A 15,757-nucleotide genomic window follows, 5' to 3' on the forward strand; every position below is an offset into this window, starting at 1 on the left:
CGACTCTCGTCCCAATTTCAGGTAAAGGATACACAAGACTATCTAATAGGATATACGACATTCCAAAAGCGACATGCTACAACATGATATAACCAAGAAATGAGATCACATTTCATCGTCCTCGGTGTGTAAGGCCTTCAAAAGCCATTCCTTTAATTAGGGTATCACCCATCTATATGAGCCTATGACTGCAAGTACTGAACGTAGACGCATAAAAATACATTCCCACTGAAAAGGATCATTGGACCCAATTCTCCCGGTACTTCAAGTTGTCGTATCTTCCACGCACCCGTGCTCTGGTTATCAAAGCCGCCACCTTGGCTCTCCACCCTCACGATTTGCGAAGGAAAGCCCAATCCGAGTTCCATCGCATCTCCCCAACGGGATCCGCGCAATCTGCCCGGTATTCGTTGATCAACTTCGCCAGGCCATTCTGCACCTCAGTCGGCTTACTGCCAGCGTTCAAGACCATCCAAGCCTGATATATATCGTCTTTAGTAGACGGATCGCACCGTTAAATACCCATTGCAGTATTACATTCGTTGAATACCTTTCAGAGTTCCATGTGGTCTGCATTGTCTATGATGCGTAGTGAGCGGTATCCTGAAACAAAATTTACACGGCCATAGCGCTAGCCATAAACGAATGTCATCCATCGAAAAGAAGCGCCCAAAGATACGATACAGAGCCGAACGATAGCGTGACTAAAATACATACACATCACTGAGACGTATCCATCCCAAAGATCCCACAATCTCTCATAAACGCGATCCATCCTGAGTCCAATCTCGACTCACCAGAAAGCCCGAGTTCGACGGCGCCCGGATTCCCCGGATGGCTTCCGGGTGGGCCAGCGGCAGGTCGACTTGGGCCAGCTTGCGGCTGCCCGTGGAATATGTCTCCGAACGGACTTTTGAACTGTGCCAACTCGGGGAGTTCTGTCGACGATGTTGATCTGTTTCCAGTAGGAACATTCGAGGAGAACATGGATGACAAAACACCCGCGTTTTCTTGGAGATCGTACTGGCTTGCTTGCGGGTACTGACTTCCTGTAGAGGCATCAGAACCTCCAAATGTCGAAAACGGGGTGTTGCGTTCGAAGGATTGCGGATGGCGATGCATAAAGCCCTGGCTCGATGAAGGGAAGGAGTTGTGAGTAATTCTGGTGAGTGGCGGCGCGTTCGTCAACCAGTCCACTGGCCTCGAGCGTTGCGGCGCAGGAGCGTGACTCATGTTCCAGTCCCAACCACCCGCCCACTGTTGTACAGGTGGCGATGTTGATGGATGTCCTAGGTGAGTGGCTCCTGGCGTACTGAGAGGCTTGGAAGGGGCGGGTGGCGGTGGTGCAAACCGCGAAAACTGTTCTAAGAACCGATCTGAAGAGGAAAGAGGAAGGGGATACCCAGCGAACGTCGTCGTAGCAAGGGGAGAGTCAGACAGTGTCGTCGTAGAAGGCGTAGCGTCCATCGAGGCAGGGGAGCCTCGAACAGCCTCCGGTGACGGTGTGTTGACTGGAAGTGAAAGCGTCGTATCGCGGTCTCTGCTTGCTGACCTTGACCGCTCCCTCGCATCGGCGAGGGGGGAGTCGCCTCCACCGGTACCACTATTATCTTTCGATCGACCAGACTTCTTCGTGACAACCCTCAACTGCCCTCCGAAGATAGCTAGTTGATCATCATCTTCATCCTGGATGTCAGGGCTTGGGGGTTCCTTGCCACCTTCGATGGTTTTGTAGGAGCGATGCGCCTTGTCCTGTAACCGTTTGAGAACAGCCTGAGGTGAAATGGTGAGTGTCTGGAATTTTGAGGACACCGAGGCTGGACATACTAAAGCCACTCTAGCACGATGAGATTGGTCAGCAGCTTGTTCGAACAGCCCCACAGCGATGTCCAAATCCTTGATGGCATTTCGAGCCATAGTTGAAGCCGGTGAGCGAGTGACGATCGTTCCTGCAATGACCTGACTCAGACGTGAGCACAGCTCGCCCGCATTCGTGAGGATGGGTCCAACGCACCGCCGCGGAAAATGTATGATAAAGCAGGAACCAGACACGTTTCGCCATGCTCGCACAGCGATCAAAGTGGTGCACCGACGCTTTGATGATCACCGACGCACACCGATATGCCGTCAGGAACGAAGGAGCAAAGGTGCTCAACAGCGGGTTTGAGGGATGATCAAGAACGGCCTGAGCGAAGAAGCTTCGGTGGAGGTAGATCATAACTGCGGCCTGCAAGTCAACCATAATTTTCATGTCCTCGTTTGAAACTGGAACTTACTAACTGTGCGATATTGACTGACGTAGAAATCCCGTAGCGAAAGTGACGACGAGTGGTATATCTCCTTGCCATCTACCTCACGGGAGGCATAGGGTTTCGCCGACGATTGGTAGGACATCTCGCGGACCTTCCGATCGAGGTCGAGCACAGTTTCGTAGCTGGGTGCCTGCGCAGTCAATGTGGCTTCGGCGACTGCATAAAAGATGTGCTTCGCGTAGTGATGTTTCAATGCCCAGACTAAAAAAAGGTTTGGTCACTCGGACCACTTCAGGACAGGAAGGGATCACTCACAGCCGCTTTGTTTCTCGCCCGCTGGAGAGGTCGAGGCCTCTTCATCTTCGGGAAACTCGCAATCAACGTATGAAAGGTGTATGGCCGGAGGACGCCCAAGTGCTAAGCTCTAAAAAGGATGCAAGGCTGTTGTCAAGTTCAGGAAAAGCGAACGCAAGAACACTGCTTACATGTGACACATCAGCGGCAAAGACTTCCCAAAAGAGGTTTCGTCGCTTCTGTACTGTTTGGGCGTCAAGATTCCATCGTGCACTGTCCCTGTCTATTGGGAGCCAGTCGTTAAGCAACCCTAGAGGTAAGACCCAAAATAGTCACTCACGGAGCCCGAACTGTTGTGGCACAGCCAATCGTCATGCCTAGAACCAAGGTAACCAAGAAGGTAGCTACGTACACTTTGGGCTAATTTGGCAGCCAGGCTCATGATACACCACTAGAAGCCAACGTGTTCAGCGAAAGCGCGCTCAATGAGTCCAGGAAGACACATACCGCGCTATCCCTGGAGTACTTCTTGCCCGCAAGGTTATGGTAGGTGGCCATTAATCCCACCGCTTGAACAGTCTCCAAGCTTGGGGAGCCGCATACCGGTCTCAACGACAGCGCCGCCCTCCCTAGATGGTAGTAGTGTTCCGCCAACGCGTTGTATGGGGTCAACTGCACGTCCAACAGGGCACCCAGTGAAAAGATGAAGAATAGCGTCGCCGTAGCATGTGGAGCACCATCCTCCTCCATCGCAGGTTGACCTTGGGATCGAAGAAGTGCCCCCTGATAAACCGAAGGGAGGAGAACATCGTAGAGCTCGTCTCGCTTGACAGGGCGGAAGAAGAACGTTCCATGGAGGAGGTACACTTCGCACAGCGCTGTGGCCTTTTCCCTGCTCGGAAGGAACGAGTCGAAGTGTTGCAGGAGTTGTGGTGTGGGTTCGCGGTGGGAGAGCAACGGGACCATATTGTCCATTTGCTCGATCTCGGGAGACAACGGGATGGGCATCTCGCCTTCCTGGCCCTCATCTTCTTCGGAGTCCTCGGCCTTGACAATATATGAGAAGAGCGCCATTGCGTCGCAAGTGTCGACATACCATCATGAGTGTCTGTCCCCCAAATCAGAACGCACATCCTTCAATCCAGGGAATGCTACGCACCTCAGACCCGGCCGAACGTCCAAAGTACTTCATTTCACCGCTCTCTCCAAGCGTCAGCGTCCCCAGTGCATCGATCGCATGCTTGGCGTCATCCTCGTTCGCTGGCTCTGCTGGTTTCTTGGGGTCCAAAGCTTCTGAGCCAAACTTGATCTTCAAGTGCTCGTCGCTGAGTAAGGGGTGGCGTTCATCAGAGACTGTCGCCTGTAAGATAGCGAGAGCGTCCTCGAGTTGCCGTATACGGTTGCTCATCTCTGCTATCTTGCGATGCAGTTGGTCGGTGTCGGCCAATATGAACCTTCAGAGATAACCGATTAGTTATCGGACGGGCGGCCCCAAAGCAACCAAACTACCCACCTCGTTCCTTGGCCAGCCGATAGGATGCCTATGACGCCGAGTGAACAGGGGCTACGGCTTTGCAAGAACCCTCAGCGAAACGTACCACAAGGGCAAATGCTTTCGCATCCTCGTCGAACGCAAGAGCTGCATGGAACTTTCTTGTCACAGCGTAGCTTCAATCGTCGACACTCAGCGCATGACAATTCACCTCGGGCCAGATGCGTTAAATGGGTGCTGAGATTCAGAGGACGTCATGTGCTCACCTCGTAGTCGTTTGAGTTCGATATCTTTAAGTTCTTCCTCCGAAATATGCTTCTGAGTCCTCCTGGTACTGATAACCCTGGTGGTGTCGACTGGCATTGGAGGCGAGTATGTGCATGGGCTCTGACGCAGGTACTGGGAGGCTCATAAGTAAGAAGCCGAGAATGTGGGAAAGCGATCCCCGCATGAAGGGTGGGTGAGATTCCTGGGAAACTGATCTCGGGGCCAAGGTCATATGGCCATATGATCGCATCCGGTGATTCCAAGGAGAAAGCCATCACCCAAAAATGCTATTCAGAGTAGCGGGAAATGAAGAGCGGCGGTTCTCTCTAACCTCAACTGTCTACTGCACGCGACGAGAACAGCGAAGAAATCCCATTGATGGCAGAATTGATAACCGCGAACGAATAGCATTCCAAGAAGTGCTAATAGAAGAACTGGATGAACGGATTAGCCGATGTTACACTAATGCAAAGGGAAACAGTGAACCTATTGTAGTAATTATTCCCATCAAGAGTACAGCAGCTCATGTCTACTTGCGCTTCCTTTGGCGTGTTTTCGAAAGACCAGCGTTTTCAATGTCCTGAAACCACGTCGCCGTCACAATCAGAACGTGCTACGACCATCTCACCCCATCGGACTTGCGGAACGAACCTTCTTCGAGGAACCAGATTTGGGACCGGCGTTCACATTGCCCATACTTGGTTGCTTCGAGGTATCTTTGGCCTGCGAAAACGAGTACCAAATCTATCATAACGCCAAGAAAACGAGAGGGAGCACACATCACTCACCGGCCGTTTCCTGACTACTGCTGCCTCAGAAGAAACAAGCGACTTGGGACGGGGCCGTTTCTTCGCCTTATCCGAAAACTGGCTGATCTGCGAGAGATCCGTAAGTGGTGAGTGACCATTATAATCGTCGGACGCCGTTTCCTGAGCGAGTTTAGTGAAAGATGGCTCTTCAACTTGGATTCTGGGCGGAGTCTCAGGAGACTGGGGGCGATCGTGCTTCGACGGACCTTCGACCTACAAAAAAGGGCGACATCCATGAGAATTGCGAAAATCACGGGAATGGGGAGTCGGGGTCTGGGAGTTCTGGGCTACCTGCTGAGCGTTATCAATGGGACTAGATACAGCCAAGGATCGAATATTGAGCAAAGGGCGAGCCTCTGCTCCATTCTTTTCCAACATTTCGGCCACTCGTCTCTGCAGCAACTTGATACGAGCCTGGCAGGCGGCCAGTTGGTTGACTCGCTGAAAAGGTGCCGTGAGGAAGCAAGATTCGCGGCCGCAGTATAGGTGGAACTCACATCGCGAATCTCGTTCTCTTTCTCGATGATGCGCTGTTCATTGGAGGTTTCCGTCAGCTCCACCACATATTGTACCAACTCCCTTTCTCCATCGGTCTACAGCGGTGCTAGGTCAGCGCAGACTCGCGGCGTGGCGATAGGTATGGACTTACAAGTTCCCCTCGTTTATACCTGCCCATAACATCATCGGATCGCGAAACGAGATCGGCGTTGGCGGCTCGGAGAAGGTTGAGCTCCCTTTGAAGGGCCTCGACGTCAGCGCAAGGCAAAAGCTTCTTCACCTGCTCTTCACTCGCACGAAGCTGCTCCTGTGTCTCCTCCAATTTCGTCGACAGAAGATTCGCTTTCTCCTGCCAGGTCATCGCAGCAGCCCGGTGTTCTTCAGCTTCCCTCTGAGCCAAGGCACAAGCGGTTTGAGACTCAGTTGCCCGCAGATCTTGGGCGCGTTGCAATTGTACTTGGATCTCCCTTTCCTTGGCGGTTCGCTGTCGGAGCTCGGCGACCGTGTCTTCTAGAGCCTGAACGCGTTCCGAGACACTCTTCAATTCGCCTTTCGTTTTCTGTGAAACGCCCATCAATAGTCACGTTCGCAAACACGAGATCCAAACCCACAGTGTGTTCCAACCGCTCTTGTGACAGGCTTGACTTCAGGTTCTCAACGGCAGCCTGGGGAAAAAAATGTATGCCATGGATAAACGTGCCTGGAGACTGGAACAAGGACGTACATCTTTCGCTTGGAGCTCCCGCTGGTAACTAGTGTCTGTGTGAGTGGAGGGAGCACGAGTTTCGGGGTAAGGAGAAAGAGGTCTACCGAGTGTCCTGTTGCTTCGATGAAGCCTACGAGTATCCTGTTGAGGAACGACTTGCAAGAAGGGGAGGTGAACGTACTTCGTGGTCCAGCAGTTCCTTGCGATACCTAAATGGAGGACTTGAGCGATGGAACGAGAGAAACCATGAAGTTTGAGAAAGTGACCGACCTAGACTCCACTTCCTTCAAAGCGGCCTGTAAAGCCAGCGTAAGACGACTATGTGATACGATGGCGAAGCATCGAACCTCCTTCTCAACGTGATGGCTAAAGCCTCTCAGATAGGGATTGCGCGAGAGAAATGAACGGAAAACGAACCTCTGGGTAATCTCTACAATGCGAGTTTGCAGTGATGTCACCTGCCCTTCTTTTTCCGCGATTCGCTGGCGGTGGCTGGCAGAACAATGATATGTTCAATGCGCCACATTCGCACCCAGTGCAAATATACCGTTCGAGTTCGCCCTAACGGAGCGCCGTGTTATTATTCAGTCGCCCTTCCAGAGTCAATTGTTCGCTTACCTTGAACCTGTTCTCGGCGTCTTTGAGGTCTTCCCGGTGCCTAACATCTTGCCTCAGCGAACGTTGGCATGGACTAAATCAACCATTACTTATTCAATGCTTGTTGGAGGGCATCCTATAACGACGTAAGCATATGACGAATGATAACGCAGGCGATAGATGGATAAGCATACCTCTTTCTTTTTCAGTTCCTCGCGATGGCTACGAAGGGGACGTCAGAGACGAGGGAGACACAGGGGGAGGTAACGGACCTATCCATCAGGGCGTTCTTCTCCTTAAGAAGCTCCCGGCGTAGGTCTTGTAGCTCCGTGCGATGCCTTGGAACATATTCAGAGGCATCGTAGACGCAAAGGAGTTCCCACATTTACCGTTCTGCCAAAGTACTGCGCTCTTTCGCTGAGGCCTCAGTAAGGCGGTCAGAAGCCGATTTCCTGCCAGGACGTAAGATTAGGCCAGAGACATCTCTGACAAAGGGACGCACGCTTGCTCGGATGATTTTCGTTCCTGGTCCAGGAGGGCCTGCAGACCCTTGATCCGGATATCTCGCTCGCCACATTCACGCTGCAGAGCTGCGACCTTGCTCTCGAGTCTATTCGACTTTGTCAGCGTCATTTCGAGAAAGAAAGGAGGGACACTGACGCGCTGCGTTCAAGAATGGCGGTCTCAAAGCTTGAGAAACGCTCTTTCAGCTCTTGCATTCGACTTTCTATTTCAGGGTTCCTGGGGGAAAGTTAAGTCGGTAACGGCAGGGAATCGCGGCTAAGCTCACAGGCTACGGGCTTGGCTCAATTCCTGTTCCTTCTCGACAATGGACTTCTTCGCTTCAGCGAGACTGGGGATGGACGTGCGACGGTAAGAACAATGGTTGAGCGTGCCAAGAAAACGCGGTGCTTACAGGGCTCTGAGGTCTTCTTTGGATTCAAACAGTGACTTGAGCTCAGTTCGAAGACCTGTTATCTCTCGATCCCTGGCATTGACGATGTCTTGCATAGCAAGCATCTTCGAGAGATGACTGCGGACCGTCAATAGACAAGGGGGTCAGATATAAGCATCGACTCACTCTTCCCTCGCGGAACGCAGTGGAATCAGCTCAGCCTCCTTCGCTTTACATACTCCCGACAAACGAGCAATTCTAGAAAGGAATAAGCCGGATGATAGATGTCAAAGTCAGCCCATTCGTACTCTTTCTTTGCAAGAACCAGCATTTCTTCGACTTTCGCGGCCTCTGTTAGGGCATCAATGGTCTCCCGTTCTCGATCGGCAAGCCTTTTCAATATCTCTTGTTGGGCTTGATCTATGACGATCTGGTAAGCACGTTCCTGTCGGGAGGAGAGTTACTCGACGTACCCAGCTTCAATGCAGACTCGATACGATCGTTCGTCTCTCGCAGGTTGGTATCCAGCCTCGCCATCGAGTCGTACCTTTCCTGTTCAAGCTCTTTGACCCGCTCTTTTGACTCCAGCAGCTGAGAAGCCATATGATGAAGTTTATCCCTCAGGATGTCTGAAACGCGGCGAGCTGCAAGGCATTGTCAACCCGGAGACGGATGCAGGAAAAGCGGGAAACGTACAAGTTTCCAGTTCGCCCTTCAGCTCGTTGATGATGGTTCGACCTTCCTTTGCGCTGGCCATCCAGACGTTGGCGGAGGACTGTCCTTGAAATGCTGTACGAAATTCAATGAGCAACGCGCCACACGACAAGGGTAAGGACACCATACCAGAGGTGCATTCGCTTGCCTGGGAGCGCAGATCCTGGATTTCACGAATAGCGCGACCATACCGCTCTTGAATACGGCCCTGGGCTTCCTTGAGCTCTTGCATATCCTCGGATTGCTGCTTGAAACTGTAGAGGGTTAGGACCAACGGCAGAAGGGAGGTGAAGAAAACTACCTCTCGCGTAAACCCGAAACTACCAGGCGGGCTTCGTCCAACCGTTGGTTGGTCTTCGCCTCCTTGACCGAAATTTTTGCGTTTTCTTGACGAAGTGACTGAAAGTCGAGCGTCAGGGATTGTATCTTCTCCGTAAGCCCGTTGGTCGTTTCATTCGCAGCTTTGAGATTCGCCGTGGAGTTGGCCAGCTGAACTTCCGTTTCGCGAAGTGCTCCTCGTAGCTGCTCGTTCTTCTGTTCGGAGGCGGAGAGCTGGACAGACAGGGAGGACAACTGTGACTTCAGACGCTGTATTTCCTGTAGACTCTGCTCATGAGCGTCAGTCAAACGTTCATTTTGAGTTTGCAAAGTCGCGTTCCGCTGCTTCAAATTGGCAAAATCCCGAGCAACCTAAATCCAGACCCGCCGAGAATGAGTAAGTGGGAAATAGAAACAAGGCACTGAATCTGCACCTTTTCAACAAAAGAATCCTCGCCTCCATTATTATCGTCACGGTTGCTGGATGATGCGACTGAATTGGGTGTATTGAGCAACCCGCTCTGGCGAAATCCTCCGAAATCCAGGTGTGTGCTAGCCGGAAGGGTATTCTCTTCGTTTCCTTTGCTTAAGTCGAAGCCATCGAGTTAGCGACCACATTTGCACGTACCAAATCGCTCAGAGGGCTCAAAAGGCGATCCGTGAGTCTGAACGTTGGTCGTCGTGCTCAGGGTGCTCCGGGAAGTCGCTCGTCGAGCGGATTGCACCTCCAACGACCGTATCGGCGTCGAGGGCTGCAAAGAAAACCGAAAAGGCCTAGGCGGGACATTTTCTTCTGATTTCTGGTTGAATCGAAACGGTTTCAAGAGCGCCTTGGACAATTTGGGCGTCCCTTGATCCTGCAATCGAGCCTGAGCTTCTTGGACGCCTGGCAATCTCACTCTGGGCCTGTCGCCGCTGTCCTTCGCGGCTGAATATTGGCCAAAAAGCGGCTTCGACGTCGAGTCCGCGTTTCCGTCCATGCAAATTTGGTTCTAGACGAGAAAGACTGTATTGGGAGATGGTAGTGGTTCAAGTTCAAGCCTGGCGAGCGCGAATCCGGCCCATCGGAATCAAATTTGCGCGGAGATCAAAACTGCCGCGTGCGACCCCACCGATCTTTGTCTGGAGCCCCTCAATCTCAGCGGCCTCAAGCGCCTTGAGTTAGACGCCCTGTATCTTCCCACCTGCCGTCACTGGCCAAATATATCGTCTTCGATAGAGCGATATATATTGCGATCACTTCGCAAAAATAGAATTGGTTCGTTTCTATTCCTGGCCGAGCCGTATGTATGTCGCTACTGAGGAGTCCAGGCAAAGTCGACATAGCCGAAATGGTACCCTGAAAGTGCAACTCTCAGACGTCCGTTCGACTATGACAAATCGTGACATTGTTCGGTTAACCGAGCTGAGGTTCGAGTCTAGGAAGCTTAGATGAAGAATAGATCCGAACCCTGGCCCCATCCTCGTGCATATCTGACCTCCTCCCAGATGTATCTTACCAGCGGCGTTCCCCTAATCCCAAATCGACCATCACAAGTCTGTTCTCGGACTGAGGACTTTTTCAACCCTTCCCACAACCTCCCTTCGATTTCCTGGAGGCTGGAAGGGACTTTACTCGCAGATGTCCCTTTCCCGTTCTCATATTCTGCGAGCCAAGAACCGACGTTCCTGAGTCCTGACCAGACTACAACAATTTGAATCCAACATTCATTTTGAGGCTCCAGAACAAACGTCATGCCATCAGTAGCGGATCCACCTTGCCCTAGGCAGACGTAGCCTCTGGCGCCCTGCTCAACCGAGATGTTCTCATATCCTTCTCAAATCCAAGTCGAAAGCACAAGGCGATGCTGTAAAACAAGGGCAAACCTCCCCGCGCACAAGGTTGCAACGATTTCCTCTCCATCAATATTGGGCGCTTGGGGCATTTGTGGCCGTCCTTTCATGCGGTCTGGACCCCTTTTTCGGAAGTCAAAATCATTCCGAAACAAACATGGCCATCGGCAACGGGTCTCGGTGGCTTCTCGTCCTGGGTCTTCTTCCGTCATCCATGATGCTTTCCACTGCCTCCATGGCTCTGAACGCCATGTCCTATCGCCACCATACACCGCCAGGCACCCAAATGAATGCCTTCTCATAACCGCCCACTATACACCAGGTACTGGAACCCGGCTCTTGGTGTTTTGGGATCCAGGCGACGAGCTCGACGAGGCTCGATGCAAACATGGGTAGACTGACCCCTTTTTGCTCGATCTGTAGTCAGGCAGAGAGAGGCCCGCATGGAAACAACCGACCGTGGGCCAAGGCTGCGTTTGATCTTGGTACCGGCCCCTTCTAGCACCTCCATCTCTCACAATTACCGCCAAGACCCGTCAGAAATTTCTCCGGCTTAAAAATGCACCTGATATAAAGGCGAATGGCTCCGCTGCGAAGGCCTTCTTTTTCTCCACCACAACAAACACTTCAGTTTTCGTCCAAACGCACCTTTATCCACTGGCGGGAGACGTTCTGAACCTCCCTCCCTTTCGTTCTTTACCCTAAATCACCTTTTTCTTCCTCCTTTCCGCCCGATGCTGTCTCTTGAACTTCTCGTTCTTACGCTAACGGCACTAACCGCCCCTGTTCTCGCCCATCGCGACTACAACAATGTTCACGCCCGACGGTTTGGTCTAACCCCTCGGGACTACATCACCCCCGAAACACGACTCGAATCCTACGACTATATCATTGCCGGAGGAGGTCTTGCAGGACTGGTACTTGCTTCCAAGCTCTCGGCTGATGGGGAAACCACTGTTCTCGTCCTCGAGGCTGGAGGAACAGGCGACGAGCAGAGAGAGACTATTGGTGCGTCCCTTCTGAAATAACATCCTTGAATTATCAACTAACGTCCTCTAGACCGTCCTGGCTTGACATACTTCCGCTCTCTCCTCAACACCGAGCACGATTATGCCTACAAGACCACCCCTCAGGACGGTGCTGGTGGTCGTATCATGAACTGGCCTCGTGGAAAGGTGAGCTTCGATGCATCCTGGTACGTTAATGCTTCTTGCTAACTAAGGCTAGATCCTTGGAGGCTCTTCTGCGGTTAACGGCATGTATCTCGTTCGACCCAACGCGCTCGAAGTTAATGCCATGCACGAGATGAACGCCGATAACGACGCCAAGGAATATGCTGACGCGTGGACCTGGGACTCCCTTCTCGAAGCTATGAAGCAGGGCGAGACCTTCACCCCTCCCACCCAGGAAGCCCTCGATGTTGCGGGCATGCGCTTCAACCCGGACAGCCATGGCTCCAGCGGACCTCTGCAGGCCACTTACTCTGCCTAGTGAGTGCCACCCGTATTTGCATCTGAAGCTTTGTCTAACCCTTTTCCAGCATGGTTCCCATCTCGAGCGCATGGCTCCCGACCCTCGAAGCTGCTGGTGTTCCCATTTCCAATGACGCCTACTCCGGAGACAACGTTGGCGGCTTCTTCAGTATCATGGCAATCAACCCCTCCAACTGGACTCGATCATACGCCAAGTCTGCCTATATCGACAACCTTCCTCCCCGCTCCAACCTCCACATCCTCACCAACAGTGCCGTCACCCGTATCCTCTTTGCCGACAATGCTCAAGATGGCCTCCAGGTCGCGAGCGGAGTCGAGTTCGCCAGCGATGCCAATGATACTCCCAAGACTGTTCTCGCCAACAAGGAAGTGATTCTCGCTGGTGGTGCCGTCGGCAGCCCACACATGTTGTTGGTCAGCGGTGTTGGTGACAGGGCACTGCTTGAGAGCTTGGACATCCCCGTTCGTGTGGACCTCCCTGGTGTTGGCCACCACATGCAAGACCATTTGGTGAGTTCCTTTGTTCATCATTCCTTACTGACACATCTGACGGGTACCCTAGGCCGTCAGCGTCGCCTGGAGCACTGAGGAAGACACCCAAGGCACCATCTTCGAATCCGGATCCGAGTTCTCTGTAAGTCGCAACGTTTCCATCGCTGTGCACATCGACTCATCGTTGCCATTAGCAATCCCCCGAGTTCCTTTCCTTCGTAAACTCCGGTACTTCCTATGTCAACGGACGATTCCTGTTCGACGGCCAGGAGCAATTCGACGCCTACCTCCAAGGTCTCCGTGACACCTTCAGCAGCGCCGATGATCTCGCTCCCCTCCTCCCAGGCACCAGCGACGAGGTTGATGAGGGTTACAGGACCATCTACCAGACTTTGGTCGACAAGGTCTACCCCGAGGCTGGCCTGGTCGAGATGCTTTACAGCATCAACGCTGCCGGTCGCATCATCGTCCAGGCTGCAATCCAGACCCCTCTGAGCCAAGGCCGCCTCTCCATCAACTCGACCTCGATCTTCGACCCGCCCGTCGTTGACCCCAAGTACTTCTCCCACCCCGGCGATATCGTCCTCATGCGCCAAGGTGTGAAGCAGGTCCGCCGCATGTCGACCCTCTCACCCCTCCGTGATATCCTTGGCGACGAGCTCAGCCCCGGTCCTGATGTCCAGTCCGACGAGGACATCGAGAACTGGATCAGGCAGAATGCCAACACCGAGTTCCACCCCGGCTGCACTTGCGTGATGTTGCCCCGCGACAAGGGCGGTGTTATCGACCAGTCCCTCAAGGTTCACGGTACCGCCAACCTCCGCGTTATTGATGGATCCATCTTCCCTCTCTCTATGTCCGCTCACGTATGTTCCCTCGTTACCATGTGCTCCGTTTACAATGCTGATTGACCTTTGCTCTTCAGTTGATGGCCCCGATCTACGGTGTCGCCGAGAAGGCTGCCGAACTCATCCTCAACCCTCCCTCGTCATCCGGCGGTGGCTCTGGTGGCAAGGGCGGCTCCTCTGGTGGCAAAGGTGGATCCGGCAAGAACGACGAAGATGACGACGAGAGCGCAGCTGCTGGTCTTTCCAGCTCGCTCTTCATCACTGTCGCTGGTTCCCTCTTCACCGCTCTCCTCAGCGCTTTCTAAAGCTCCTCCTGTCTGACTGACTGACTGACTAACTAACGATATGGACGTTCTATGACCCTTCGGATTCCCATTGCTGGATTTGTTTCTTGACCACGACACTCATTTGGCTGTCTTATGGACTTGACTTGATACTCGTATATCTTTTCGTTCATTCCTAGCCTAATGAACAGGGACTTTCCATGCGACCTTTTGATACCATCGCTGTAGATGACGCTGTTATATTAGAGAAAGATGTAATACTGTTGCAAAGTAGTTACCCCCCCCCCCCCCTGTGTAGCATAGGAATGAACGGACTATTGTTTGATTTTTGGAACTTATACAACATGCTGGAAGACTTCGACAGTTTGGAGAGAGGAAAGTAGGCGCTGCGCAAACTGAATGATGTCGTCGTCTGAGAGGTTGCTGGTATCGCAACGGTCGAGCTCGAGGCGCCGTATTCTGCACTCGGATTCAGACTCGGCGTCATCCGTTTCAGGGAGCGTCTGGCAAGCTACGGTGATTCTGAGTCGATCGAGGTTGCACTTCATACGGGGTAGGCATAACAGGGACTTGAGTGTGAAGGGGGAGGTGGGTGTCTCTCCAGCAGGCCACAAAAGTTCGAGGGACCGGAGGTTGGGAGAGACATTGGACAGAATCTCGTCGAGAAACTTGTTGACCTCTTCATCCTTTTCATAGGACTCGGTGAGTAGGGCTGTGAGGCTGAGGTGCGTAAGGTCCCGGATTTGGAATACGGGAAGTATGGTTGGCGAGTCATATACCAATTTGCCCATGTCGACGGTGAGTCGCCGCAGGCGGCGCGACTCATTCGAGAAGAGGTCGGAGATGTCTTCCATCCATGCTGGGTCATCCGAGACGACTGATAATCCGCGGGCGGTCGCTTTGAGCTCCAGAGAGCCGAGGAGTGCTGTATCGAGGGACGATAGGAGCGCCAGCCACCCGTTCGGCCAACCTGTTAGGCTGGCTGAGAATTGCATCTCGTCCCATTCCTCAGGGGTCGCCACTTCGAATCTATATTTGGCTCCGCGCGCTATACCGAGAAGGAGGGGGTGGAGAGTTGAAAGCGACCGGGGAGTGGTAACGGAGTAACGCAAAGCTAGTCTTTCCGGTACCATTGATTTGAATTGTTGCCTTCTTGAAGTCCGGAGAGGTAAAGAGAAGCAGAGGGAGCGGGATGGTCTTGCCGAAGGGATCTTCTTTGTAGACGATTCCATGCAGGAGGGAAACAGTGAAGTCTTTCAAGTATAGGGCATATCGCGCCGCGGCCACAAGGCACACGGATACCCATTGAATATTGACATTAGGGTCGTTCACCTCGAAGTGCACTGTTTCTATCCTCCCGGGTAATAGGAGAGGGAAGCAGGCGACGGCTCCTTCGACACAAGACTCTACTTTGACGGTTCTGAGCCTTGAGAGAAGGCCAGTGCCTAGAGGCGAGTCGTCCTTGGCCATGTGCTCGCCGAGTTCTCTGTATACATAGACTGGGAACTGTGTGGTCCAGTCGCCTATCTTCACCGACCGCACGCATCTCGCGTATTGCAGGAAACGGTCCGAGAACAAGGGAAGGCTCTGTTGGTTGAATCAGATTTTCGACCTGAGCGAGTGTAAGTCAGAGACCGACATAGGACCGGGCTTCTTCGCGGGAGCTGCGAAACCCCTCGGGGAGAAGGTTCAGTAATGGCCACAAATCATCCATTACACGCCACAGTCGTTCCATAGCCGGGTCAAAGAAATGACGGCAAGTAAGTCCAACGAGTAAGATTCTGTGCCTATCTTCCTGACTTGGTTGGCCCCAGGTGGCGAGGAAATCGAATATAATGTCGAGAAGCTCCTGATTTCCTAGAACTTGGGCCTTGCCCCCGGTTAGGAATGGCGAATGGGAATCCGACGGCTCGAAAGCAATGGACATTTCAGTTCCCTGTAGAGTGTTATGTTTTTCTGTGAATA

General features: G+C 52.8%; 5 protein-coding genes across 5 annotated transcripts; 1 reads left to right on the plus strand and 4 right to left on the minus strand.

The window, feature by feature from the left end:
- Positions 1 to 638: 638 nt before the first annotated feature.
- On the minus strand, positions 639 to 4,401 carry CC1G_10448 (hypothetical protein; the record flags this gene model as incomplete). Its single annotated transcript, XM_001840610.2, has 13 exons — positions 639 to 1,773; positions 1,828 to 1,959; positions 2,015 to 2,227; positions 2,281 to 2,513; positions 2,568 to 2,676; positions 2,738 to 2,829; positions 2,887 to 2,896; positions 2,959 to 2,997; positions 3,054 to 3,593; positions 3,643 to 3,654; positions 3,706 to 4,000; positions 4,060 to 4,087; positions 4,305 to 4,401. 13 exons carry the CDS (start codon positions 4,399 to 4,401, stop codon positions 721 to 723), a joined length of 2,853 nt encoding a protein of 950 aa, XP_001840662.2. The 3' UTR covers positions 639 to 720.
- A 528-nt stretch (positions 4,402 to 4,929) lies between these two features.
- Positions 4,930 to 6,186, minus strand: CC1G_14766 (hypothetical protein; the record flags this gene model as incomplete). The annotated part of the gene is made up of 5 exons (XM_002910742.1): positions 4,930 to 5,049; positions 5,094 to 5,327; positions 5,436 to 5,555; positions 5,612 to 5,707; positions 5,764 to 6,186. 5 exons carry the CDS (start codon positions 6,184 to 6,186, stop codon positions 4,930 to 4,932), a joined length of 993 nt encoding a protein of 330 aa, XP_002910788.1.
- Positions 6,187 to 7,021: 835 nt separating this feature from the next.
- CC1G_14767 (hypothetical protein) lies at positions 7,022 to 9,822 on the minus strand (the record flags this gene model as incomplete). The annotated part of the gene is made up of 16 exons (XM_002910743.1): positions 7,022 to 7,051; positions 7,110 to 7,137; positions 7,188 to 7,253; positions 7,305 to 7,367; positions 7,418 to 7,525; positions 7,576 to 7,656; positions 7,706 to 7,768; positions 7,832 to 7,948; positions 7,997 to 8,068; positions 8,119 to 8,230; positions 8,284 to 8,454; positions 8,507 to 8,599; positions 8,654 to 8,778; positions 8,826 to 9,214; positions 9,277 to 9,422; positions 9,471 to 9,822. 16 exons carry the CDS (start codon positions 9,820 to 9,822, stop codon positions 7,022 to 7,024), a joined length of 2,016 nt encoding a protein of 671 aa, XP_002910789.1.
- Positions 9,823 to 11,318: 1,496 nt separating this feature from the next.
- Positions 11,319 to 14,130, plus strand: CC1G_10446 (mala s 12 allergen). The gene is made up of 7 exons (XM_001840608.2): positions 11,319 to 11,683; positions 11,735 to 11,850; positions 11,903 to 12,165; positions 12,216 to 12,678; positions 12,731 to 12,802; positions 12,855 to 13,526; positions 13,586 to 14,130. Exons 1-7 carry the CDS (start codon positions 11,410 to 11,412, stop codon positions 13,811 to 13,813), a joined length of 2,088 nt encoding a protein of 695 aa, XP_001840660.1. The 5' UTR covers positions 11,319 to 11,409; the 3' UTR covers positions 13,814 to 14,130.
- CC1G_10445 (hypothetical protein) lies at positions 14,128 to 15,719 on the minus strand (the record flags this gene model as incomplete). The annotated part of the gene is made up of 3 exons (XM_001840607.2): positions 14,128 to 14,840; positions 14,923 to 15,379; positions 15,432 to 15,719. 3 exons carry the CDS (start codon positions 15,717 to 15,719, stop codon positions 14,128 to 14,130), a joined length of 1,458 nt encoding a protein of 485 aa, XP_001840659.2.
- Positions 15,720 to 15,757: the final 38 nt, after the last annotated feature.

The sequence above is a fragment of the Coprinopsis cinerea genome (genome assembly GCF_000182895.1).
Source record: "Coprinopsis cinerea okayama7#130 chromosome 7 map unlocalized cont3.7, whole genome shotgun sequence".
In the NCBI taxonomy this organism is placed as follows: domain Eukaryota; kingdom Fungi; phylum Basidiomycota; class Agaricomycetes; order Agaricales; family Psathyrellaceae; genus Coprinopsis; species Coprinopsis cinerea.